The sequence below is a fragment of the Octopus sinensis genome, unplaced genomic scaffold, assembly GCF_006345805.1.
Source record: "Octopus sinensis unplaced genomic scaffold, ASM634580v1 Contig17090, whole genome shotgun sequence".
NCBI classification, from domain to species: Eukaryota; Metazoa; Mollusca; class Cephalopoda; order Octopoda; family Octopodidae; genus Octopus; species Octopus sinensis.
In genome coordinates, this window is record NW_021834793.1 from 35,001 (window position 1) to 62,123 (window position 27,123).

The 27,123-nt window shown below is 36.8% G+C and overlaps 1 protein-coding gene across 1 annotated transcript in view; it reads left to right on the forward strand.

Moving 5' to 3' along the window:
* The window catches only part of LOC115230998 (histidine--tRNA ligase), a 61,894-nt gene that overhangs the window by 31,478 nt on the left and 3,293 nt on the right, over positions 1-27,123 (forward strand). Inside the window, exons 5-14 of the mRNA XM_029801093.2 lie at positions 1,124-1,219; positions 1,671-1,796; positions 2,179-2,286; positions 8,350-8,448; positions 10,808-10,901; positions 11,757-11,884; positions 14,720-14,792; positions 17,279-17,460; positions 18,841-18,957; positions 22,484-22,630. Of these exons, the coding sequence (XP_029656953.2) occupies positions 1,124-1,219; positions 1,671-1,796; positions 2,179-2,286; positions 8,350-8,448; positions 10,808-10,901; positions 11,757-11,884; positions 14,720-14,792; positions 17,279-17,460; positions 18,841-18,957; positions 22,484-22,630 (1,170 nt within the window). The remainder of the gene's footprint in view (positions 1-1,123; positions 1,220-1,670; positions 1,797-2,178; positions 2,287-8,349; positions 8,449-10,807; positions 10,902-11,756; positions 11,885-14,719; positions 14,793-17,278; positions 17,461-18,840; positions 18,958-22,483; positions 22,631-27,123) is intronic.

Here is a 27,123-nt window from a genome sequence, read left to right on the forward strand (position 1 = left end):
TGTTAATACATGTGTGTATGCAGCACAGTATGACCTACAAATGCAGTTATGGCCTTGTAGTGAAAGAGTTTGTTTTCTAATCATGTTCCAGATTCAATCTCACTGTAGAGCACCATGGGCTAAGTTTCTTCTTGTTTTGCCTTGGGTCAGTTTAAATCTTGTAAGTGTAATTATTGAGATGGAATCTTGCGAAAACCTGTTGGTGGGTAGTAGACTTAATTCATTGTCCACTTCAACATCACCCTTCCTTCTAAGTTTGGGTGTCCTTAGTGCAAGGAGTCTTCTCTGTTTTAGACAACATAGCATGTATTTATAGGTTTGTGTGTGTGTATGTATAAATATGTATGTAGATACATCTCCTGATTTGTCTAAGGGTTGGTTAATCTAGTATCCATTAATCTGCTTGTAATATTCTGTCTCACAAATTAGAGACTATATTAAGTTAGAGTGTAGGGTTGTTTAATGTAATGTAGAATAAGCATGAATTTGTTTTTAATTGTGTATCTCAGCAGTGAGTGACAATGTTTATTTGTAGTGTAGGGTATTAATATACTATAAAATATACATTAATTTGCTTGTAATAGTTTATCATGTATGTATGAGATTGGGTTGATGTAAACTGTGCTGAAGCCAATCAGAATGCATCAATGATTTGAGAACCAATTTTGTCATGAAGTGTGATACTGATTCTGCATGAGAAGTAAGTTACTCCTGGAGCATTTAAACTGGCCATATCTGGTCAAAATATTCTACCTGTAATATGTTTAAACTAGCCAGATTTAGTCTCTCACACCTACTCTGCATACAGTGTCATTGTAAAAATAAACAATCAAATCATCAAAATCCCAAATCTGCAAGATAATGTATGATTAATTCAAAACAATATAAATAAACAAGCATTACATTTGACAGAATATTCTGAATACTAAAGGATATGAGTATTTATGGAATACTCAACCACTTTATAGTTTAGTAAGTAGTTCCAGTTATGAAACAACTGTCAAAATCAATAAACGAGTCTGTCAGTAGAATTAATTAGATTTGTTTTAACTAAAATGCTTGCAGTTACTTCCCCAGTTGCAATTGTTTTTTTATCAAACCATTTTCTTGTTTCTTCTATCAGGAAACCCTTACTGGAAAATATGGTGAAGATTCTAAACTGATTTATGATTTGGTTGACCAAGGAGGTGAAATTCTATCACTGCGTTATGATTTGACCGTATCTTTTTATAAAAGTTTATTAAATGGAATTTTTACCCTGTACTCGTTGTTAGTCTAACATCTTAACCTTTTTGATACCAGCCTACCTGAGACTGCCTTTGATTCCAGGATTCAAACTTCCCATTTTCAAGTAACCTAAATTAAAACTGACCATCAAAATTTTTATGTTCCTAACACCAGATTAATAATGACAGTTATTTCACTAAATTCTTTATTATTTTCAAAATTAATTAAAATAAAGGTAGTGTATACCAGCAGAAATTTGGTAACAAAAGAGTGAATAACATATCCAGTCTGTTATATCAAATAAAATTAAAGTGATTAAGAGTCCAACAATTCTTTAAAATTTTACTCCTTGATTCAGTGTTTTTCCAATCTACTGGCTCCAGTTGACTGCAGGTTCAATTTCCAGTATTTTCTATTTTTACCAATTCCTTAACTGCCCACAGGTACCATTTGCTCGTTATTTGGCTATGAACAAAATTACCAACATAAAACGCTACCAAATTGCTAAAGTTTATCGGCGAGACCAACCTGCCATGACGAAAGGACGATATCGAGAATTCTATCAATGTGTATGTTATATTCTTACAAATATTGTTGCTAATTCTGTGCTTTAAATCTTTCTCTAATGTAGTCACCCTAATTGTTTATCCATTAACGCTGTTAAACTGATTCAGTTTTCTTTAACACCATTTTTGTATGCTTTAATTTTCAGCATTGCTGATTCTCTTAAATGCCATCTAGTTTAACATTTATTTTAACCATCAACATCTGTGTTGTTAGGTTTAACTATCAACATCTGTGTTCTTAGGTTTAATCATCAACAGCTATGTTGTTAGGTTTAAACCATCAACATCACTGCTGATTAATTCACCTTTACTTGATCTCCTATATGTAAATATTACGTTGTACCATATCTGTCTAATGCATATCTTTATTATTCTATTGTGATAGGATATTGATATTGCTGGTCAATATGATCCAATGATCCCTGATGCTGAGTGTGTGAGGATGGTGTCCAGTATCTTAACTGAACTCGATATTGGAAACTATGAGATCAAGGTGAGTTGATCACATTATAAAGGCAGGTGTTGAGTATTCAAGTTTGTGTATGTGTAAGTGGCCATGTGAGTTGAGTGTAGGAGATTGTTGATGTGAAGTGGATGTAAGAATCTGTTTGTGAATGAGTTAAAACTGAGAATGAAATATGTACAGAAGAGTGTGTGGGCAATTGGGAATCGAGTGTGGATATGTGTAATCTCATGAGATGAGTGTAAGAATAGTTTTTATTGAATAAAATTTTAAATTGAAATAGTATTATAAGGAAATCTTTCATTGGAATAATATTATAATAAAGTTTTCTATTTAGGCAGTGTTACAATCAAGCCATTATTGTAACAATATGATGTGAAATTCTTTTATTAAGACTATATTATAAGAAAGAAATAGAGTACCAGTTACGCACTGGGGTCGATGTAATCAACTTACTCCCTTTGTCTGTCTTTGTCCCCTATATGTTTAGCCCCTTGTGGGCAATAAAGAAATATATATTATAAGAAAGTCTTTTATTGACACAGTTTTATAATATAGTGAGTTATTATTATCATTATTATTAAGGTGGTGAGCTGTCAGAATCATTAGCATGCCGGGTAAAATGCTTAGCTGCATTTCGTCTGTCTTCATGATCTGAGTTCAAATTCCACCAAGGTCGATTTTGCCTTTCATCCTTTCGGGGTCGATAAATTAAGTACCAGTGAAACACCAGGGCTAATGTAATCGACTTAACCCCTCCCACCAAATTCCAACCCTTGTGCCTATAAGAGAAAGGATTATTATTAAAGCAGTGAAGGTGTCAAGCTGGCAGAATTGTTACTGCACCAAACAAAATGCTTGATGGCAGTTCTTTGGGCCCTCTACATTCTGAATTCAAATTTTGCTAAGGTCAACTTTACCTTTCAACCTTTCAGAGTAAAAAAATAAGTACCAGTCAAGTACTAGGGTTGGTGTAATTGACTTCCCCTCCCCTCAAAAACTGCTTGTCTTGTGCCAAAATTTGAAACCATTATTGTTATTATTAAGGCAATGAAGGTAGTGAGCTGGCTGAACCATTAATGCATCAGACAAATGCTTAGTGGCATTTCATCCATATTTACATTTTAAGTTCATACTCTACCAAGGTTGACTGCCTTTCATCCTTTCAAGGTCAATGAAATAAGTACCATTTTAGCACTGGGGTTGATATAATCAACTTACTCCCTCCCCAAATAGACCTTGTGCCTGTAGTAGAAAGGATTATTATTAAGGTGATGAACTGACAGAATCATTAGTGTGTTAAACAAAATGCCTATCAGCATTTCTTCTGGCTCTTTCATCCTTCCCTGATTATTAATAAAGTACTAGTCAAGTACTGGGGATAATGTAATTGATTTGCTCCCTTTCACTAAATTACTGACCCTGTGGCAAAATTAGAAAGAATTATTATTATTATTATTATTATTATTATCATTTGAAACTAAAATACGTGTGTACAAATCTTTATTTTGAGCACACATTTGTATGAAACTGAATGTCACAATTTTTGAAAGATGTGATATCTCCAGTATTGAAAGCATGCTGTTTAGAATTCAATGCAGATGGGCATAACATGTTCTTTGAATGCAAGATGATTGCATTCCAAAAATTCTTTTGTGTGGCTGACAAGTAGAGGGATTTCCCAATAAAGGATAACTTGAAACAATCACTAAAATCCCTACACCTTAATTTAACACCATATTGCCTAGAACAATCTGAGTGGTATAAAATGTGTCATGTAGCATCAAAAAATTTGAGTTGCAGGAACAGAACAATAAAAGAATGATATTCTGCAATCAACAGACACATTTGTCCAATCACAATCAAAATCATCATCATCCCCATTGTGACTTTATGGCAAAATCCATTCCTGGACTCAAATTATATTCATGCATCTGTCACAAATAGATGCAGCTTCTTTTGGTTTTAATCCTTTCCTTCAAACACTTATATGTCAAAATCGACAGGAGGCATCATCATCAACATCATCATCATTATAGAAATAATAATAATAATGATGATGATGATAATGATAAAGTCTGCAGTTAATGCAGTTGGCTAGATAGTGGCCATCACCATCTTCAAGTTTACTTAACCCTTTCGTTACCAAACCGCCCGAAACCGCCTGAAAAAAATTTTGGTTAATGTGACCAAGCCGCCCAAAACCGCCCGAATTTACCTATTCATATTTAAATGAGAATATCAGAGCAAATCTCTTTAGTACATTCGTGAAAACGCGTATTATACTTTGTAAAGAGTTCAACTACAGTTTTGTACAAAAATCGAAGTGTAATTTTAATTCCGTGAATTTTGGGAGATTTTTTTCCGAAATTTGTTCCTATTGTGTTTTCAAAATTTGTAATTCTGACAAAAAATGGATACGAATTTCATTATATCAAGCAGTGAGTCAGAATTCGAAGGATTTTCTACTGAAGACCTTCATAAATCTAACTCTATGACTGAAAAAAAAAAAGCATGTGGTATTTGATAATGAATCTGATGTTTCATTTTCTGAAAGTGAAAACAGTGAATCCGAGAGCTCCGACAGCGATAAAGAAAATGAATTGGCACCTGAATGGAGTGAAAATTTAAAAACTGTTTCTTTCGGTGATTTTTCTGAAGAAACTGGACCAAGCCACAGACTTTCCCAGAAGGGTTAAAGCCTTAGACTATTTCTTTTTACTTTTTCGAATGAGCCTATTTGAAATCATTACGGCGGAAACGAACCGTTACGCTAAACGTAAACAAAACGAAAGAAAGTGGTTTCCCATAACCTTAAATGAAATTAAGACTATTTTGCCATAAATATTATTATGGGTATCAGAAAGTTACCCAGAATAACAAATTCTATCATAAAATTTTGTTGTATACCCAACTGAATATTAGCTAATAACCCATTTTCTATAGCGATGTTTAAACAAAATTTTAATAATTTTATATTTTGTTGAATTTACCTGTATCTACCTGCAATTAGAGTCACTTTGTGACAAAAGTTATGGTATAGAATTGGTTGAGAACCTTTCATTAAATTATCTTCCAAAAATCAGATTAATATATTGATAAATAAAAAAGTTATAGTTTGTTTAATGAAACCAGACTAAATTTATGATTACATTAGAAATTAATTGAAACATATAAGGGGTGTATTTTGGTCAGAAATATAGTAACGAAAGGGTTAAACAGTCTCTATTACAGGAATAAGCAATTGATCATTTGGTGATAGTTGGTGAGACTGTATCACTCAAAAAGGTCTCTAGCTGAATATGCGTGTGAGCATGGATACATACATGTGTCTGTTTATTCATGTGGATGCAAGCATAGATAAATAGTTTAGTTCACATTGTAATCATGAAATATTGGGTTCAATTCCAATTATGGCTCCTTTTAACCTTTAGTTGACTCAGGTGTTCATCATCATCATTGTTTGACGTCTGCCTTCCATGCTGGTATGAGTAGGACGGTTTGATGAGAGCCACCCAGGCAGAAGCTTGCATCAGACTTCTGTGACTGTTTTGGCAGGATTTTTGCAGGTGGATGCCCTTCTTAACACCAACCACTCAGCAAAGTGGACTTTATGCTTTTTACATAGCACAAACACCGGTGAGGCTAGTTTTGGCAAGGTTTGTACAGCTGAATGCCCTTCCAAATGCCAACCACTTTACAGTGTGGACAGGATGCTTTTAAGTGGCACCTGCACCGACAGGGTCACCAAGTAGCCTGCAAGACAAAAATCCTTTGAGAGGGGAGGGGGTTGATCTTGTGTCAGATGATGAAAGGTTATAGAGAGACAGAAACAGGTGTCTTGCTGTAAAGGAGGTACAAGGTTACCCAACTGGGGAGAGAGAGAGAGAGAAGCATCAGAAATGAAGACAGAGACAGGTGCACTGCCGCAGAGGAGATACATAGCTACCCAGCCTGAGGGAAGTGCAGAAGAAGGAAAGAGAGAGTGGAAGACGGCAGGATAGAGGTGAACAAAAACAAAAATTAGATGGAAGCCAGTCAGAAGGACTCTATCTGGAAGAGGAATGCCAGAGGACTGGGCACTAAGTATGGTGGTATGGATATTCAAGGGGAAGGGGGATGCAAGAGGAGTGAAGTTATTGGAGCATGCAATGAAGATAGTGGAAAGAGTGTTGGAGAGGAGAATTTGGAAAGGGGTGGATGTAGATGAGATGCAATTTGGTTTTATGCCAGGAAGGAGGACAATAGATGCAGTGTTCATTGTAAGGAGATTGCAAGAGAAATACCGAGATAAGGAGAAGGAATTGTACATGTGCTTCGTTGATCAGGAGGAGGCATTTGACAGGGTTCCAAGGAAGGTGATTGAGTGAGCATTGAGGAAGAGTGGTGTACTAGAGGTAATAGTGAGAGCAGCGATGAGTTTGTACAAAGGGGTAAAGACAAAAGTGAGAGTTGGATCAGAGCTGTCGGAGGAGTTTGTGGTGAAAGTTGGTGTGTATCAGGGATCTGTGTTGTCACCATTGTTGTTTGCAATAGTGATTGATGTGGTGACGGAAAGTGCAAGAGAGGAATTGATAATGGAGATACTGTATGTGGATGACCTTATTCTAGAGGGATTGAAGAAGTTTTGGAAATGGAAGGAGGCATTTGAAAGCAAGGGTTTGAAGATAAACCTCGGGAAGACAAAGGTGATGGTGAGCGGGGTGGAAGGAGAAGTGTTAGTAAGGTGGATCCATGTGGTGTCTGTGGGAGGAGGGTAATGGCAAATGCAGTGTTGTGTACGAGATGTGAGAAATGGATTCATGGTAGATGTACAAAAATGAAGAAGGTGACCCCCAAGACTGGCAAGAGAGCTTGTTTGTGGAAGATGTGAGATAGGAGCTGGAGGGCTGGCAGAACCAGTGAAAATGTTATGTGATGAGGTTTTGTTATTTGGGAGATAGGGTGGATGTAAGTGGTGGATGTGAAGCAGCTGTGACAGCAAGAGTGAGACTTAGCTGGGTGAAGTTCAGGGAATGTGGAGCGTTGTTGTATGGGAAAAGGTTCTCATTGAAGATGAAAGGAAGGATCTATAGGAGTTGCGTGAGAGCTGCAATGCTGTATGGGAATGAGACATCATGTCTGAGGGGGAGAGAGATGGCAATTTTGAGAAGGGCTGAGAGAGCAATGGTGAGAGAATTATGTTGATAAGAGGGGACTGAAAACTTGATGGGGATGCTGAGGTTGGAGGAATTGATGGAACTGTTGGCAAGGGTAAATGGAGTTCAGTTTTATGGGCATGTGTTGAGGAGGGATGAGGAGCATGTTCTGAGGAGAGTATTTGAATTTGAGGTAAATGGACCATGAAAGCGAGGAAGACTGAGGAAAACATGGAGGGGACAGGTGGAGGAGGAGATTGGGAGGGTTGGCTTGAGAAGGGAGGACGCCCAAAATCAGGTGAGATGGTGTGAGGGCAGTTGCTGTGGCATTGAGGTATATCTGGCCACCCCCATTAACGGGGACAAACCCAAATTGAAAACACTGGATGAATCTTATGAACATAAATCCAATACCCTAACCTCTAAGCCATGTGCCTCCACATATATATGTACATATATACATACATATGTGTGTGTGCGTATATATCTTTTATTGTATGCAGACAAAGCTACATATTTAATACTTGTGCACAAATATTTTATCATACACATATACAATACGCATACATACATAGCTGTGCTTATATACTCTATCATATACACATATACAATACACATACATACATAACTATGTATTTTATACTTGTGCTTTATACAAGTATTATACTCTCATACAGTATACATACAGCTATGAATTTGATATATTTTATTATAGACATTTATACAATATACTTCATTAATAAAGCTGCAAAGATATTACAACAGTTCTTGTGATGTCTTTGCAGCTTTATTAATAAAGCAGATTACTCTGCCTCTGGTATTCAAGTACTATATTTTCCACCTTGTTTTACATTTATGTGCTTACTCTGGTATATACAATATATGTACATACATAGCTATGTATTTTATATTTGTGCCTACATATTTTATTTATCTGATTTTTTTCATTTCCCAGGTGAACCACCGCAAACTCTTAGATGGTATATTTGCGGCATGTGGTGTCCCAGAGAAAGATTTCCGACCAATTTGCTCTGCTGTTGACAAACTTGATAAGGCAAGTCAATGTTTGTGATTCATTATATTTGAAGAATATATTTTTACATTTCAATCATTCCATCTAAATTGTCTTACAACTCACCTATGTACAGTCTCACACCTAACCTGCCTACAGTCTCAGGCCTCACCTACACATCTCACCTATCTGCATTGCCTCACACCTCACCTACCTACACAGTCTATCACCTCACTTATCTACACAGTCTCACACCTCATCTATCTACACTGTTTCAAACTTCACTTGCCTCCACTTTCAGCTAAATAGTCTCCTGTCTAACTAAAACTCCTGAAAATCACACCTCACCATCCTAAAAAGAGAAAGACTTATATGTATCCAGAATAATGTGCACTTGGATACTCTACCTTAAGTAAAGACTAAATGATAATTGCTCTAGCACCTTTTCTCACATGTCTACTCTGTCAAGATTGACCTTTAATGATAAGTCTGCTCAATGAAGAATGACCTTTAATAAGTCTGCTCAATCAGGAATGACCTTTAATCATAAGTCTATTCAATCAGGAATGACCTTTGATCATGCCTACTCAAAAAGGAATGTCTAAACAAGTCTCCCTCAAATCACACCCTTCCTTCTTAAAAAAGACGATGTAATCCTGACTGTTCCTGAATAAAAAGGTGGAATGGTTGAATCTGGAATGATTTATTGATTGTTTGATGAGATTACCTGATGTTTAGCAGCAACAACAACTAAGAATATGTCTCAAATCTCTTCAGCAACAATGTCTCAAATCTCTTCATCTCGTCTGTTTTATTAATGTTATCATGTTGCTAGAAGCTACTACATATGGTTCACTTCTACCATATTCATGGTGATAATGTCTGTCGACTCCTCACCAAATCTTTCATTGACTGTTGTTAAGTTCTATAGGTAGAAACAAAGTTAAAGTTATTCTTTTAATGCCAGACTATGAAAACATTAAATAAGTGGTTCAACTTTTTCACTTGTATGCTTACCTATGAAAAAAAAATACACCTAAGTATATCTGCCCCAACAAGTTCCATCTGATCCATACAAGCTTGGGAAAGTGGACATTAAAACAGTATTAGTCTCTCTAAATAAAACATTGTACTATTTATTGACTTACTTCTTTGTAGCTCAGGTAGTAGATTGTAAAAAACACAAATTGTGTGTGTGTATAAAATATTTGTCCTAAGTGCAAAGTAGTCCTGATGTTGTCTTTGCTCACCTTGTTACTTGTGTTTTGGTGTTCCCTATCAGTTGGTGACCCCTAGAACCAGTATAATAGTCAGTATTATTGTTGCTGAGGACAAAACAACCCCTTTAGATGCTGGTGCTGCGATAAAATATATCCAGCACATTGCAAAGTGGTTGGTGAATGGAGATAGAATAGAAATGACGTTTTGGTGTTGCTTAAAACACAATGACCTCTCTAATAATGGTGCCAAGATGCATATAAAATGATGATGCATACATGAAATTATAGATATACAAAAAAATGGAAAGCAAGTTTATTTATAGACGTATGCCTTTTCACAGATATAAATTTATCATTAGTTGCAGCAGCAACAAGAATATTTGACAGCTATCATGGATTTCTATGCTTGCAAAGTGCTATTTACTGGTAACTAGTTACTTCCATTCAAGGTGGCTTACTCAGAGGGTCAAAACACCGTATTGTAACCAAAGATTACAAGGTCATGAGTTAAGGTATACAGTAATCCCTCACCATATTGTGGTGCACTTACTGCGCACTCAGTGCATCACGGATTTTTCTGGCTAATATATGTAAATTTATATCATAGACTCCTCAATATATAGTGGGTTTCTGTGGCCGATAGGTATTTATATTTTTTTAGATTTTAATTATTTCTGTGGTAAAATAAGCATTTTCATGCCTATAAATTAATAAATAAAAATACAGTACTGTACTGCACTGTATAATACATTAAGTAAAATATATTAAAAGAAAATTCATAGTGTACCATAGATGAGTAAACAAAAAACTGCACTTACTGTATGGAAAATGAAACTCGGGAGGTGAGTGTGTGGTATTGTTTTGCATTTATATAATAAATATATACAAATTATAAAAATGATAAAGAATATATACAGTACAGCACTGTTTCTACTTCACAGATTTTCACCTATCGTAGGAGGTTTTGGAACATAACACGCTTGATAGTCAAGGGATTATTGCATTGCACTTATATTGGTTCATCACATTATATTAAAGCCACAGTGACTTATGTCGTAAAATCTGAACATATGATCTTGTAGTCAGTTATCCAACATCTTAATTCATAGACTTTGTGCCTCATATGATTATAATAATGAAATCTTGCAATATATTTATACATTTTCTTACCATTTTCTAAGATGGATTGGTGTGATGTTCGTAAAGAAATGACAGATGAAAAAGGCCTTGCCCCAGAGACAGCTGATAGAATATGGGAATATGTTAAATTGAAAGGTGACTTTTATAGTATCTCACCCTTTTCTCTTTCCTCTACTTCCTTTATGTCTCTTTCAGTTTCTTTATCCTAAACCCCTCCCTCTCTTCTCTTAGTCCTCTGCTTTTCTACCTTCTACATAGTTTGCTCTTTTTCTCTTGTTCCTACCTTTTTTTCTCTCTTATGTTGTTCACTTCAATATTTTTGTTTTCTTTTGCTGCTATTTCCTTGCATTTTACATAAAACAATTTCTTACTTCATTTTCGCCCCCTACCCCACCCTCTGATCTTTTTTTTTTACCAGTCTTTTCTTCCACTTCATTTTCTTTTATTCCCATTTTCTCTTTCACTCATTCTGTTTCTTTTAACCTTTTTTCCCATTCTCTTCCACCTCTCAATTTTTTTTTCTTTCTCACCATTTCTATGATAAATCCCTTGAAGCAACAAGAGATCCTTCACGTACTAGATTTAACTGCAAAATCTTCCCTAAATTACATTTTGCTATTTAAAGAAAGGCTGACATATCAGGTAATGTAGCTCTAAATAAACTAGGCTTGAAAAGAAAATAGGAGGTTGATAATAGGAACACCTTTGATCACAGATGTTCTGGTCCAGATTTGCTCTGTGACCAAACAAAAATAACATCCCACTTATCTTTTTCTTTACCCCCCACTCTCTCTCTCTCTCTCTCTCTCTCTCTCTCTCTCTCTCATATATATATATATTTCTACTGCCTTCCTCCTTCTTTAGTAAACTCTTCACCAACATTCACAAGATTTGTACCTTTCTGGTGTTTATTTGTTTGAGTCCCTGTCACCACTTCTCAGTTAAATTTGAAATCCTTCATTTATTTTTAAAGAACTGTTTCACTTGCAGGCAAAATGGAACTTGTTGACCGATTAAACAATGATAGTGTATTGATGGCACAAAAACCTGCTGCTGAAGGTGTTGCTGACATGAAACTGTTACTGAAGTACTGTGACATTTATGGTTGTCTAGACAAGGTAAGTTGCAAGCTCCACACCTGATGCATCCACATATATTGTTTCAGTTGTGTTGGATAACTATGCCTACAGAAGCTGGTGCTTGGTCTCAGTTTCATAGTATTATGAGAGATGCATTTCATCTTTGCAAAGTGGCCAATCTGAGGCTAACAATGTCCTCAGAGTATCTAACTTATCTTTGGGAGATGAGAAATGTTAGATTGAATTACAGAATGCAGGAAAAGCACATACATTGAAACGCATGACTTGTAGTCCATTTAGATGATTTGCTAAAGTAAATATGTTTCTAATTAACAGCAATGATCCAACGTGACACTTATGTGTGTTACCCAGAGAACTAGGTCCCTTCCTTGAGCCACTTCCTATTGATATCCAGTCCCCATTCTTAATGTTGCCCCTCCCCCACCTCTTAACACCCTATCACACATTTCTCCACCACTTTCCTATCTGCTGTATAATTCTGCTGCTTGAAATGAAAGCAGGACCTATTACTATATACCATACCATATTACCATCTCTGTACTGCCAGTCACCACTTCCTCTTCTCTGAGCTATATCCAGTTGGCATCCATCCGCATTCTAATAATTGTCCAAACCCACCATTCATATTTCTCACCCCACACCTGTTCATGTTTTACTGTATTCATCCCTCTATATATAAATGACCACCTCCACTCCTATGTCTATATCTACCTCTTATTCTCTTCCCATAGTTTTACAACCTTATCTACTCTCCCTGATTCTTTTGTGTCCACCCTCTCTTCCATTCGTCGTCTTGGATATATTATCATCAGAGCATGTTCTGTCACCATTGTATTTATCTCTCTTTCAGGCAGCTCTCCAGCCTCACCCCAACCCCACATACACCTATGTAAAATGCAAGTAACCATGAGTCTCCTCTCCCAAGAATAAACTCATTCATGCTGGCTCTCTCTAGAATCTTTGTTAATTGTACCTGAATATGAAATAGATGGAAAAAGAATGTAGAAGTGTGTATAGAGCACTGACAGAAAGATATATGTATGTTGGCTTTTATAAAAATTTATTCATTCATATTGAGTCTACTTGGTCACAGTGGGGTCTAAATAGAGCCACTGTATGTAGACTACTTTTTAATATGGGCCCTAATGCAGTTTTAACTAAATTAGAGAAAGATTCATTTATTACATATTTCCATTGAGCACAGCAGAGAACTGTAGTATCTGTCCCATAGTTCTTAGCATACCAAGCAAGCTGTTCTAACAAGAGGTGAGGTTAGGGGAACGGATAGTCTGACATCTTATGTACTTGACTCTGTGTAACCCTAAGATAACAAGGCTGAGAAATAGTACCATAGACAACTGATAGTGTGCTAGATAACCCTGTAAGGGATTAGAATTTCATTTCTAGTTATCAGCATTGTTTTTCTGAGAGGTGAACAGCTTGCAGTCATGTTTTCAACTGCATAAGTATGCCACTTTCTAGCCCAGTTAACTAACGGTCTGTTAAACTATAGTCCTATTAAGCTAATAACCAATTAAACTCTAATAAGCCATCCTAGTTCATCATCATTATCATTTAACATCCGTTGTCCATGCTGGCATGGGTTGAACAGTTTGGCTAGGGCTGGTAAGCTGAGGGGCTGTACCAGAGTCTAGTCTGATTTGGCATGATTTCTATGGCTTGATGCCCTTCCTAATGCCAACCACTCTGAGAGTGTAACGGGTGCTTTTATGTGCCACTGGCATAGGTATCAGTTTGCATGACACCAATATCAGCTGTGACTATGATTTCATTTGGCTTGATGGGTTTTCTTCTCAAGCACATCATTTGTCATTGCTTCCATGAGGCCCAGTGTTCGGAAGGTACTTTTTATGTACCACCAGCGTGGGTGCTAGTTACACAATATCAGCATTGACCACATTGGCTCCTCTTGTTGTTATTTAGCTCCAAGCCAGTCATAATTGAGCTGATATTCCAACCATGATCATTACATCTGTTTTACAGCATTGTATACCCCAGAGTACATTATCCATTGTGTCCAAGATGGAACATCTGATTTGAGAGAGCTTTGGCTGCTATTTCTTGTAGGTTGGGTAACTATGTAGAAGTTGTCTCTTTGGCTCTTCAGTAAACTAAACCAGTCTAACAGAAATACATGATGCAAGAAGGGATATAAGAAGAGGTATGAAAGGAGGTGCTAGAAGTCCTAGATTGTGTATGCTTTAAGGTAATTTGATGGCAGATGAACTTAATGCGTGTACAAACAAACTATCATTATAACAAATTTAAATCTACTTTATACAACAAATTTATACAATCTTACATATATTTTATATACTTTGTATAAAGTATTCACTCTGTAAATAATCAGTAAATGTGACATGCTAATATTATATCATATGCTATTATATCAGATATACTTATATTATGTCAGAAACACTTATATTATATCAAGCACAGTTGAATTAGTAGCCATTATCATATACCCAAGCCTATTCCCCATTTTTTTGGGAGTGGGTAGCCACAACAAGACACATACCAGGCATTCCATCCATTTCCCAGCTGAAAGAGGTGAGCCCCATCCTATGCTTGGATCAAGGCATAGAAATGCAACAAAAATTAGTAGTGCCTGACCAAATTCCTTACAATGTTTAGTTAGAGTGGTTCTGTTCTGAGATCAAATTCCATTGGGTTTTCACTCTGTTTTTCAGTCCTCAAGGGTCATTTAGCAGATATAGATACCAGTCATATATTGCGATTACTTCTTTTTACAATCTTGTGACTTCTCTAAATATCAGAAATGAATAAGTATTGCAACTTTATCAAGTCTAAATATTTCCTTTCTGTCTTCAGGTATCTTTTGATCTGAGCCTCGCAAGAGGACTAGATTATTACACTGGATTGATATATGAAGGTATTCTCAAAGGTAAGAGTGTTCTAAGGTAAATGGACGTTTATACAAGAAGGGAACAAATAATGAACTGAAGATCATTATTAGCTTTTAGTTGGTTTTGTATGCACACACTCTTATATAAATGCACATATACATACGCATGTCTTGAATGCACTCATATACTTACACACACTGCATGGTCAACAAGTTTGCTTTGCAATCATATGATCCTGGGTTTCATCACACTCTATGGCATCTGAGTCAAGTGTTGGTTACCTTTGCTTCAGGTTGCCTTGAACCTTGTGTTTGAAATTAGGGTAAATGGAAACTGTGGGTATAGGTCATGTGATCAAACAGCTGAAAGTTTGTCATTGAAACCATCAGAGACCCATTTACTTACTTTTCTGTATATACCTGCAAAAGCTCCTATTTCCAGTATTCCAATCATCAGTTGGCAAATCAAGCCTTTGAAATATTCACTGTCTGGATACTTTTTGGAATATGAAATGAAAGTTTGAAGAAAATACTTGTCCTTATGTTCTTCTGTTTAAAACCTTTGTGAATGACGTGTGCAAAAACCGCTGCTTCAAGCTCACACTTTTTAAAATTTCATTTCTGATTGACTTGGTAGCATTATTATAAATGTCTTAAACTCCATACAAGTGTCATCATGAAAATGCATTGATTTTAAATAATACATTAATATGATTGCCCTGTGCAGGTGCATACATATACACATGTACACTCATACACACGCACAGAATTATTTATTCATGTATGTATTCACATATGCATATATACATAAACACACACATATCAAAACATATATTAAGAAAACTTATTAAACATTTCAGAACCAACATTTTTTTTCCAAACCAGAATGAAATTCAAGGAGGCTTGTATATGCATACAAGATACTTAGTTGCATGCATAAAAGGCATTAACAATTCATTTCTTTCATTCAAACTATTGCTCCCTTGAGTCAAAATTCTCAATTTTTTGCTCAAACAAAAGTCACACTGAATCTTTGATTTGAAGCTTCCATTCTTGTGTGGTTGTGCACTATTGACGGTAGACCAGGTAATTTTGAATTTGTGAGGATATGTGCATACAAGGGTCAGCTGAAGAGTTCATAGGCTGACTAAGATACTCTCATGGAACGTGACCAAATGATGTGATCAGCCTGATGCACTTTTGATCAGGTGTCAGAAGACTTTATCATAAAACCTTCATCATGCCAAGTTCATTGTGCAGAACATTCTCTACTGTCTCACAGGATATGCAAATAGCATTAGTAATTTGATTTATAATCAGCCACCTGTCATCTATCACCATATAGTTAACGCAATCAATGTTTTCCTTGGTGGTGGAAGTTGCAGGATGTCCAGCATTTGAGCTGTCTTCAAAACTCTCTCTTCCTCTCCTAAATTCAGCTGCCCACTTTTGCAGTGCATCATCCCCTAATGTAGCAACCATGTCAGCATGAATGTTCTTGGGGGCTAAGCCCTTTTTCTGCTGATGCCAAATTTTGTCAGTTTTCAAGAGAAGTCACTACTAGTTACCAGTTATTAATAAAATGAGTTCAAAATTAATGCATGCAAGATTTCACAGTTCTAGCATCACTCTTCCATAGGCAGCTTAAGTGTATGTGTCTGCACAGATGCACATAAAATGAATACTCACATATACACTGATTGTTTTTTTATAAACATTAATTAATTATATGTAAGTGCAGATGTGTGTTTGTATATACATGTGTGTGTGTGTGTGTATGCATGTATATATGTGGTAAATGGGTATATAAGTATATGTGTATATGTGTGTGTTTGTGTGTGTGTATATATATATATATATATATATATATATTTGTGTGTATGTAAACATGATATATACTTATGAGTATGTGTGTGTGTGTGTGCATGTGCAATTGCATCTATTAAAGGTAATAAAATATATGTATGTGTGTGCTGCTGTAGGATAAATGGCAATAACCATACCTTTTATCTGGTGTTTCTTTTATTTTATTCTCATTTTTCCTCTAATGTAATTGTCTTCCTTGATTCTCCAGATAGGGCCATAAACTAATTAAGATAGCGATTTGAGAAATTTGATAAGTTTTGAACCATGGCTCTTACAAGCAGCCTTTTGAAATTCTGCAAGTCTTGGTAGCTTCACTATGTAACATCATGAGCTGGCTAACTTAAATTTTCTACCTTACCACTCTGTTTAAAATCACCTGAAGATGGCAGATTTTTGTCATGATGTAATCTAAGAATTCATCTGTAAAGGATGCTGAAACAGCTTTTAATTTTAAATCCCATTTGTGTTATATATATATATATTTATTTATTGTGGAGTGCCTAACTAACTTGAAACAAGCAAGCACAGTTTTATGATTTGTGGTGCCTTGATAATAAAATGAGCTGATTCATTGCTATTAAAAACATGGCTTGTTTTTTTTCATTTTAAGTACATATAATGATTACACTTGTAGTATCGTCTTCCTTCATACTTTCTAGGTTACACCTATAAATCAGATTCTGGAGATTCAACAGAATCCGTTGCTGTTGGCAGCGTTGCTGGTGGAGGACGTTATGATGGCCTTGTTGGAATGTTTGACCCAAAAGGCAAAGAAGTACCTTGTGTTGGTGTCAGTATTGGAATAGAACGCATCTTCGCCATTATGGAAGCTAAAGTTTTGGTAAGGTTTAGAGACATAGCAGAATGTTTTACTTAAAATAATTTCAATTTCAACAGTAAATAGCCCCTTTTTCAACAGTATTTATTATCTTGCTGTCAGACTACTAAGTATGTAACACATATTCAATTATTGGTTGTAGCTATTTCACTTATTAATGCTTTGGGAAAGGCATCAATGTTATAAAATCACATTTCTGTTTACCTCAATCAATAAACTTATTCGCATTTTAATTGGTATTTTCGTCCCATAAAAGTTAAACAATTTACTTTATTGTCAATTAGCACCTGGTTAGCTCTGTTCAAACCAGCCTACATCACAAAGCATTCCACTCATGACCACTCTACCACTCTACCAAATATAGTATATGTACAATTACATTATCCAATGTGTACCACTTTTTTTAAAGATGATTTTTAGGGAAATTTGGCTGCTATTTCTAGCATGTTGAGTGACTTTGTAAAGCACCTTCATCAATTATGTCATCATTAGTATTGGTATTGTTATTTAGCATTTCAGCTAGACCATCTTGTCTTGTTTTGCAGTATATCTAGGACTACATTAATTAATGCGTCCTTCTGTTTATGATAGTAAAATATTATTTAAGAAAGATTTTACTAAATCCCTACATAAATGTTCCTCTCTTACTCTTAAAATTGACTCAAGCACTTAAAACAATTAAGTGAATGCATGATACATGTTAACCAAGTCATACTTGCTTGTGAGAGATGGCTGTGGGTTTTTATTATTTTGATTAATCTGTCTTGCATCAATAAAACACAAATGAACATAACTTTTGTAGATTTAAAATGGTTTGGAATATAAGGTATTGGACTATCAACTCAAAGACTGACAGTCAATATGTACCAAAGGTGTTGTTGAACACTTAAAACTGGACACATTGCTTTTGATAAGATGTAGACCCAAGTATCTTTGCTTCACTAATTCATCTACTATCAAATACATTGAGGTACACACACCCTGGCACCCCTTCTTATATCACTAGTTTCTGTAATTTAGCCTTGCACTTTTTCTTAGAGTCTGTGACACAACCTGCTACCCTTTCTTGCATCACTGGTTTCTGTAATACTTGTGTATTTTACTAGTAGGGTTTGGTAGTTTGATACCTTACCTTCCTTCTGAAAAAGGATATGATACATCACTGCAGATCACCCAAAACATGCATTAAATAGGTAATGGAATGTTTAGACCAATAGATCAGCATGATTTCTTAGTGAGTATCATATTTTCCTACACTTATCAAGAGCTGACCACCAGTTACCAAAACCCTTGTGACCTATGGCAATGTAGTGTTGTTGTGATTTGTGAATTTTATAATACAATTGTATAAAAGTGAATGATATATCTGTATTATTGTTTCAGGCTGACAATGCAAAGATCCGAACAACCAGTACGGAGGTATATGTTATTTCGGCTCAAAAGAACTTACTTGAGGAACGGATGAGAATTTGTTGTGAACTTTGGGATGCTAAAATCAAGGTAAGAATGATGATGATGTTACTGTGATTTAACCCCAGGCCAGCCCTGATTGTGCAGTCCTATGATCAAACTATGATCATTCCATCATATTTTGATGAATAGTGTACTCTAGACTTGTCCAGGAACCTTTTTTAAAGGTAGCAGGGTGTGGTTTGATGTCTGTCTGGTTGTTTTTTCTAATAAATTGTGGAACCACATAGGAACCCTCTTGTTGGATTGTAGCTGAAGGATCATTTCTTGCAGTGATGCGGAGCCTTAGATTTTGGTGTTGTATGTGGAGGTGGAGATGTTTGATTCTGTCACTGTGTTATGCTTTTGGTCCAGGTGCATTACCATTCTTTTACTTTGTCTACCAACTAAAACTAGACATCACTCCCCATCATAGTTATGTTATTAATATTTAGTTGCAAAAGCAATGATTCAAAAAATTTTCACTCAAGATGATGATAGTCAAATTTCATTTGTTCAGTTGTTAACAATGTCTGGTTTGTTAATGTTAACAACTCTTCTGTTGGTGATGGTTAAATTGTAATAAGACATAATATATATTAGCAACAGAGGTAGTATTAATACCAAGAGGTAATGTTTAACCCTACTTAAGTGGGGATAAATATTACCTCTCTGTAATAAGACAGTCTATAACTTAAGTATCTATAGTTAGTGTGTGAAATGTTAGTTTTACATAGGATTTGTGCTACAGAGGACAGTGGTTACACAGTTCACTGCATCAGCCTGTCTAAAATGGTGACTTCTTTCTTTTTTGTACCATCTTTTTTCTTCATTAGACCAATTACTTCTATTTCTCATCTTGAAGAAATTTCTATTTTAAAATCTTTTAAACATTAAGGATATGAAGACAGTTCCTGGGCTGTCAGGAATCATTGCCAAGATGATTAAAATTTCCAGTGGTGTAGGATACAGCCTTGTCGCCCATTTATTTAATCAGATTATTCAGTGAGGCACCATCCCCAATGACTGGTGTAGTAGTATCATAGTTAGCTGCTACAAGGGTAAAGGTGATGCCTTAGACAGAAACAACTACAAATGTATTAAACTACTACACCAATCCATGAAAGTTACTGAGAGGATTATAGCTCAATTGATTAGGGATAGAATTAAAACTAGATGAGATACAGTTTGGTTTTGTGCCTGGGAAGAGTATCACAGATGCTATCTTCCTAGTGAGACAGCTGCAGGAAAAGTACTTGGCCAAAAGTAAATCATTGTACTTAGCCTTCATCAACCCGCTCTGTAATATGGTGGTCTCTAAGGAAATTAGGAGTAGAGGAGTGGCTCATTACAGCTGTACAAGCCATGTACAGTGGTGTTGTCACCAAGGTTCACTTCTCAGCCCACTCTTATTTATTATGGTCCTCTAGGCCATAACAGAGGAATTGTGCCCATGGGAACTGCTATATGCTGATGACCTTGCTCTTATTGCAGAATCTTTAGCAGAATTAGAGAAGAAATTTCAGGTATGGAAAGAAAACCTGGAATCAAAGGGCCTTAGTGTTAACCTAACAAAGATCAAAGTTGTTAGTAAGAAAGAAGATAAAGCTCTCTTTCCATAAGGTATGGCCTTGATCACTATGTAGGAAAGGAGTTGGAAGAAATTCCATTCACTGCACCCAGTGTAAACAATGGACACATAAAAGGTGCAGTGGAATCTTTGTACGTGGCAGATGGGCAGGAACAATAAGCATTAAGAGCACACAGGACTTAGATTCTCTTAAATGTCCAGGAGGCTCTCTTGAGGTTGTTGATAGCTTCTGTTAGCTAGGTGACCAAATTAGCAATGGTGAAGGGTGTTCTGAAAGTATTGTTTCTAGAATAAAAATTGGGTCGGGGGAAGTTCAGAGAGCTATTACCTCTGTTGGCAACAAAAGGACTCACTCTCAGAGTGAAAGGTAGACTATATGATGTTTTTGTGTGAACTGCTATACTCCATGGTAGTGAGACATGGGCTCTGAATGCAGAAGACATGCATAGACTGGAGAGAAATGAAGGTAGTAATCTCCATTGGATGTGCAACATCAGTGCGCATGTATGAGAAAGTGCAAATGTATTAAGAGAAAAGTTGGGTATAAGGGGAATCAAATGTAGCATGCAAAGGAGAAGATTATATTAGTTTGGACATGTGATGCATATGAATGAGGTCATCTATATAAAAAAAGTGCCGATCATTGAAAGTAGATGGTACCCACGAAAGAGGGAGACCCAGGAAGATGTGGGATGAAATAGTAAGGACCGATCGTAGGATATTGGCCCTCATGGAGGAAACGACAATGGACCAAGATGTCTGGTGATACAAAGTTCTTGAGAAAACCTGTCCATGTCAGTGAAACTGAGTTCTAGAAGTGCTGTGTGTCCCACCCACACTTAACAAAATTTCTCGCACACTCTACCACAACAAACCAAACTGCATCTCTACATCTCTTCCTCACATTTCCACTTCGTGTACTAAGCTTACTTCCCACCTCGCCAATCCTGTCCTCTGGGCCCTGTGCCACTGTATTATTGCTCTCTGCTAGCTTCTGACCTGTCTCAATAGCATGACTATTTCTATCTTCATTCCTGATCTCTCTTTCTCTCTCTCAGGTAACCTTGTACTTCCTCTGCAGCAAGACACCTGTTTCTGTCTCTCTGCCTCACGATAACCTTTCATCATCCGACAAAAGATCAATGCCCCCTCCCCTCTCAAAAGAGGGCAAGTACTTGGTGACCCTGTCAGTGCAGGTGCCACTTAAAGGCACCCAGTCCACACTGTAAAGTGGTTGGCATTTGGAAGGGCATCTAGCTGTAAAAACCTTACCAAAACTGACCTTGCCTGTGCTTGTGCCATGTAAAAAGCACTAAGTCCACTCTGCTGAATGGTTGGGGTTAGAAAAGGCATCCAGCTGTAAAAATCCTGTCAAAACAGTTACAGAAGTCTGGTGTGGGCTTCTGCCTGGCCGATTCTTGTCAAACCGTCCTACCCATGGCAGCATAGAAAGCAACCTTTAAATGATGACAATTTAAAGAGACATTTTCATCTGTTTTGATTTACTGTGATTATTGACTATTAATGGATATATGTTGTCTTTGAATCATCCTTTTTGTAGTTATCAGAAAGTTGTAGAGTGGCAGACGAAATGTTTTATGAACTTTTACAATGTGAGTTCAAAATTTACCAAGATTCATTTTGTCTATCACATTTCTAGTACCAATGAAAGAAGGTATACTTAAGTATTGATTATTTCTCCCATTATTTGTGATCAGTGCTAGAAATTATTATTATTTAAATTTTGGTAGCAGAATAGCTGAAATGGGAACTCACCAAATTTAATTTTCCACAATGTTTAATTTTATCTCTCTTTACATTCTGAGTTTAACAACTGCTTGAGATAACTCTGCCTTTCAGACCCACCTGCCACACAAGGTAATGGTGATAAAATGAATTATATAGTGTCAATTGCCTGTAAAACGTGCAGTTTGCTATAACAAACATACAAAATACCTTATTGTTGTTTCCTGTTCTTCATTACAGACTGAGCATTCCTACAAAAAGTCTCCAAAATTGTTGGACCAATTTCAGTATTGTGAAAACAGTGGTATTCCTTTGGCCATTATTATTGGAGAATCTGAAATTGAGCAGGGTGTTGTCAAACTCCGTGTTATTTCTACCAGAGAAGAGGTAAGCATCTATTTTCAGAAAGGGTGTAGAATTTCAACTGATTGTAAAACTTCCTGTCATATTTTTATTGACCGTAAGGACAATATTGTAGAAGCAAAAGGGCAAGCATCTGCTTGATTAATTGCTCAAAAGTCTTGTGTTCAGATCCACTGTAAGCCTGTCATTTTACATGTACCTAAGTTTGCTTGAATTAAGGTTATGTAATGCAAAAACGTTTAGGGATTTTGTATGAGATAGATTGTCATACAATCAAGGGGAACATATGTTTTCTATTTCACAAACCAGAAAGATTTCTAAGGCACATTCACAGTCTTTTTTTTCCTTTTATTTTTATGTCTTTTAATATTATGGAAGCATATTGGCTGTCAGTTTAAGGAGCTGGGCTACAAGCCACATACAATTGTAATTTCACACCTTACTGCAACCAAGGGATTGTACTACTGAGCAAAGTAAATAATCCTGCTGGCACCAGTTTAATTTACCGAACCTAATTAGTCTCCCCTCCATCACGGAGTAGTTTGTAATAGGAAGTATATCTCAATAAAAATACAAATGCTTCAACAAGTAAACCATCTCATTGATGCAGTCATGGAAAAATAGATGTAAAAATAATTTGTTTTTTTTCTTCGAAAATTGTATTATGTGTTTTCCAACCTTTACATCCTAACACAGTGCCAAACAACTTTATCAAGGATACGTTATTATGCCATGTGTTCCTGGCAAAAATAGTTAACTACAGGATGTCTGGGCTAACTTTGACAGTTTGCATATAAGGAACAAAAAACAGTATCCTAATCCAAAAATATAAGTGTTTTTAAAAAATAAAAAAGTTTCAATTAGATTATGGCTGAAAGATAATAGTTCACTTAAACTAGCTGCCCTCAGCTTCTATCATGGCCTCAAGACAGCTCCTGAACCTGGTGTATGCATTCCTCACTGCATTCCTGGAAAGATCTTTGAACACCTCCTTGATCTTGGCCACCAGCTCAGCCACGACTACAATTTTACTTGACTTGACGGATCTTCTCACACACAGCATATCACCAAAGGTCTCAGTTGCTAGTCATTGCCTCCATAAAGCCTAAAGTTCGAAGGTCATGCTTCATCACTTTGCCCCACGTCTTCCTGGGTCTACCTCTACCACAGGTTCCCTCCACAGTTAGAAATCAGCACTTCTATACGTAGCTGTTCTTGTCCATATGCATCATATGACCTTACCAGCACAGTCGTCCCTCTTGCACATCACATCTTATGCCTTTTATGCCTAACTTTTCTCTCAAGATGCTTACACTCTTTCATGCATGCACACTGACATTGCACATCCAGTGAAGCATACTAGCTTCATTTCTTTCAAGCCTATGCATGTCCTCAGCTGTCACAGTCCATGTTTCACTGCTGTGTAGCATAGCTGTTGACACACAGGCATCATACAGTCTGCCTTTCACACTGAGGAAAAATCCCATTGTTGCCAGCAAAGGTAGGAGCTCTCTGAACTTTGCCCAGCCTATTCTTATTCTTGCAGCTCTCAGAGCATCCTCCTCTGCAAATGACTTGGTCACTTAGATAACGGAAACTATCTACTAGCTCTAGATTATCCCATTGGCAGTTGATGGAGTCTATTTTCTGTACATTTAACTATAATACAGACTACATATAGTTTGTATTATCACAACTGTCACATGAAACTGAGTAACAGTTTATGAAAAGTTTTTATTTTTCAGCTTTCATAAAATAGTGTGTGAGTGTATGTGTGTGTGTGTGTATATAGTGCAGGTATCAGTTAGAGGGGTTTAATACCTCTAAGGGATAATTAAATCCAAAATCGCTCCTGGTTATTACCTGGGTAGGTACAGTCTTTTGTAAGGTTGTACAGTAGCAGGTGGTTCAGTTGGTAAACCGTAGTTTAGGTTATGTAACTCATGGTTTTCACTGGTATGCCTTAAGGCATACCAGCGAAAACCATGAGTTTCCCATTGTTATTATATCCATTTTCTTTTATATATATATATATATATATATATATATATATATATCTATATATATTTAGATGGTAAATGTTTTTATTTTTCATCCCTTCGATATTTTATCTCAAATAGTGGTCCGTAATTTAACTGTCCATGTAACTCTCTAGCGTGCAGGTAGTCCTATGATGGTTACCTCTTATGTGTTTAAATGTACACTCTATTTATAGGAATAACATATAGTCTACTGACTTAATGTTTACATGCTAGGCCAATGGTATGGGAAATTTCTAGTATTCCAGATTACCCTTTGATAATATTAATTACTGATAATTTTTTGGATAATTTCCGAAATGAAAAAGCCGGCATATTTATTTACCACCAACAAGGAGTTGTGCTTGTGCTGTTGATTTGAAAAATTAGAATGTATAAAAATTAGAATGTATAACAGAGGAATTCAAGACAGGATGCCCCTGGGAGCTCCTCTATGCTGACGACCTTGCTCTAATTGCTGAGTCACTATCAGAACTAGAGGAGAAGTTTCAGGTGTGGAAACAAGGATTAGAATCGAAGGGCCTTAGAGTCAACCTAGCTAAAACCAAAGTCCTAATAAGTAGGAAGGCAGGCAAACCACAAATCCTTCAGGTAGTTGACCCTGCTCGATCTGTAGAAAAGGCGTAGGTAGAAAATCTACAAGATGTACCTAATGTAAGCTATGGACACATAAAAGGTGCAGCAATGTCAAAGGAAGGCTAACTGGGAAGATAGTTTTTGTATGTGGCAGATGCTCAGGAGCAATAAACACTAAAAATGTGCAGAGAACAACTTCCGCCACATTCCAGGGAAAAAAGTAGTTGATAGCTTCTATTACCTAGGTGACCAAGTCAGTGGCGGGGGAGGATGCACTGAAAGTGTAGCTGCTAGAATAAGAATAGCCTGGGCAAAGTTCAGAGAGCTCTTACCTCTGCTGGTGACAAAGGGCTTCTCGCTCAGAGTAAATGGTAAACTGTATGATACGTGTACAAACAGCCAGGCTACATGGCAGTGAAACATGGGCCATGACTGCTGAGGACATGCATAAGCTCGCAAGGAATGAAGCCAGTATGCTCCGGTGGATGTGTAATGTCACTGTGCATTTTCGACAGAGTGTAAGTACCTTGAGAGAAAAGTTGGACCTAAGAAGCATCAGATGTGGTGTGCAAGAGAGACGATTGGGCTGGTATGGCCATGTGGTAAGAATGGATGTAGATAGCTGTGTGAAAAAGTGTCACACTCTAGTGGTTGAGGGAACCTGTGGAAGAGGTAGACTCAGGAAGACCTGGGATGAGGTGGTGAAGCATGACCTTCGAACATTGGGCCTCACCAAGGTAATGACTAGTGACCAGGACCTTTGGAAATATGCTGTGCTTGAGAAGACTCGGCAAGCCAAGTGAGACCATAACCTCGTGGCCTATGCCAGGGGTGTAACCATCCCACTTATGCATACCTTTCCTTCATTGGATACTAAACTCTGCTTGCGAAGACCTGTTGAGGCAAGTGAAATCAAAATCAAATTTGATGACTGGCATCCATGCTAGTGGAGCGCTAAGAGTACCATCCAAGCATGATCATTGCTAGAGCAACAAACTGGTTTCCGTGCCAGTGGCACGTAAAAAGCATTATTTGAGCATGATTGTTACTTGCATCGCCTTACTGGCACTTGTACTGGTAGCACATGACAAAACATTCAAGTGAGGTCGTTGCCAGTGCCACTGGACTGGCTCCTGTGCATGTGGCACATAAAAAGTGCCATTTGAGCGTGGCCGTTGCTAGTACCGCATGACTGGCCCTCATGCCAGTGGTACATATAAGCAGCCACTACACTCTTGGAGTTGTTGGCATTAGGAAGGGCATCCAGTTGTAGGAACTCTGCCAGATCTGATTGGAGCCTGGTGCAGCCATCTGGTTCGCCAGACCTCAGTCAAATCGTCCAATCCATGCTAGCATAGAAAGCAGATGTTAAAAGATGATGATGATGGATTGCCTCGTGTATATATTAATCTAAGGTGTACCTGCTGAAGAAGGCTTCGCCCAGCAAATTATTTTATTTTCTAAAATAAAGTCTGAAACCATTGGTCTAGGAGTTAAATGGTAAATATCTTTATTTTTCATTCCCTTCAGTATTTTATCTCGAATAGTGGTTCGGAATTTAACTGTCCTCTCTAGTGTGCAGGTAGTCCTATGATGGCTACCTCTTATGTGTTTAAATGTACACTGTATATATATATATATAAGCTCCAATTTGATATTGGAGCCCAATGCAGCCCTCTGGTTTGTCTGATCCTGTCAAACCATCCAACCCATACCAGTATGGAAACAGATACTAAAAGATGATGATGACTGGGTCTTTGATTTCAGTTGTAAGCTGATTTCAGGCAAATTGATCCTTTTAATTCCACGCTGGGAACTTAATTGCCTTGTAAGTCATAAGGGAAGTAAAGAGAGCAAAATATGTGATAGGTCTTGTGTGTGAGGTGTTAGTTGTTTTAACTG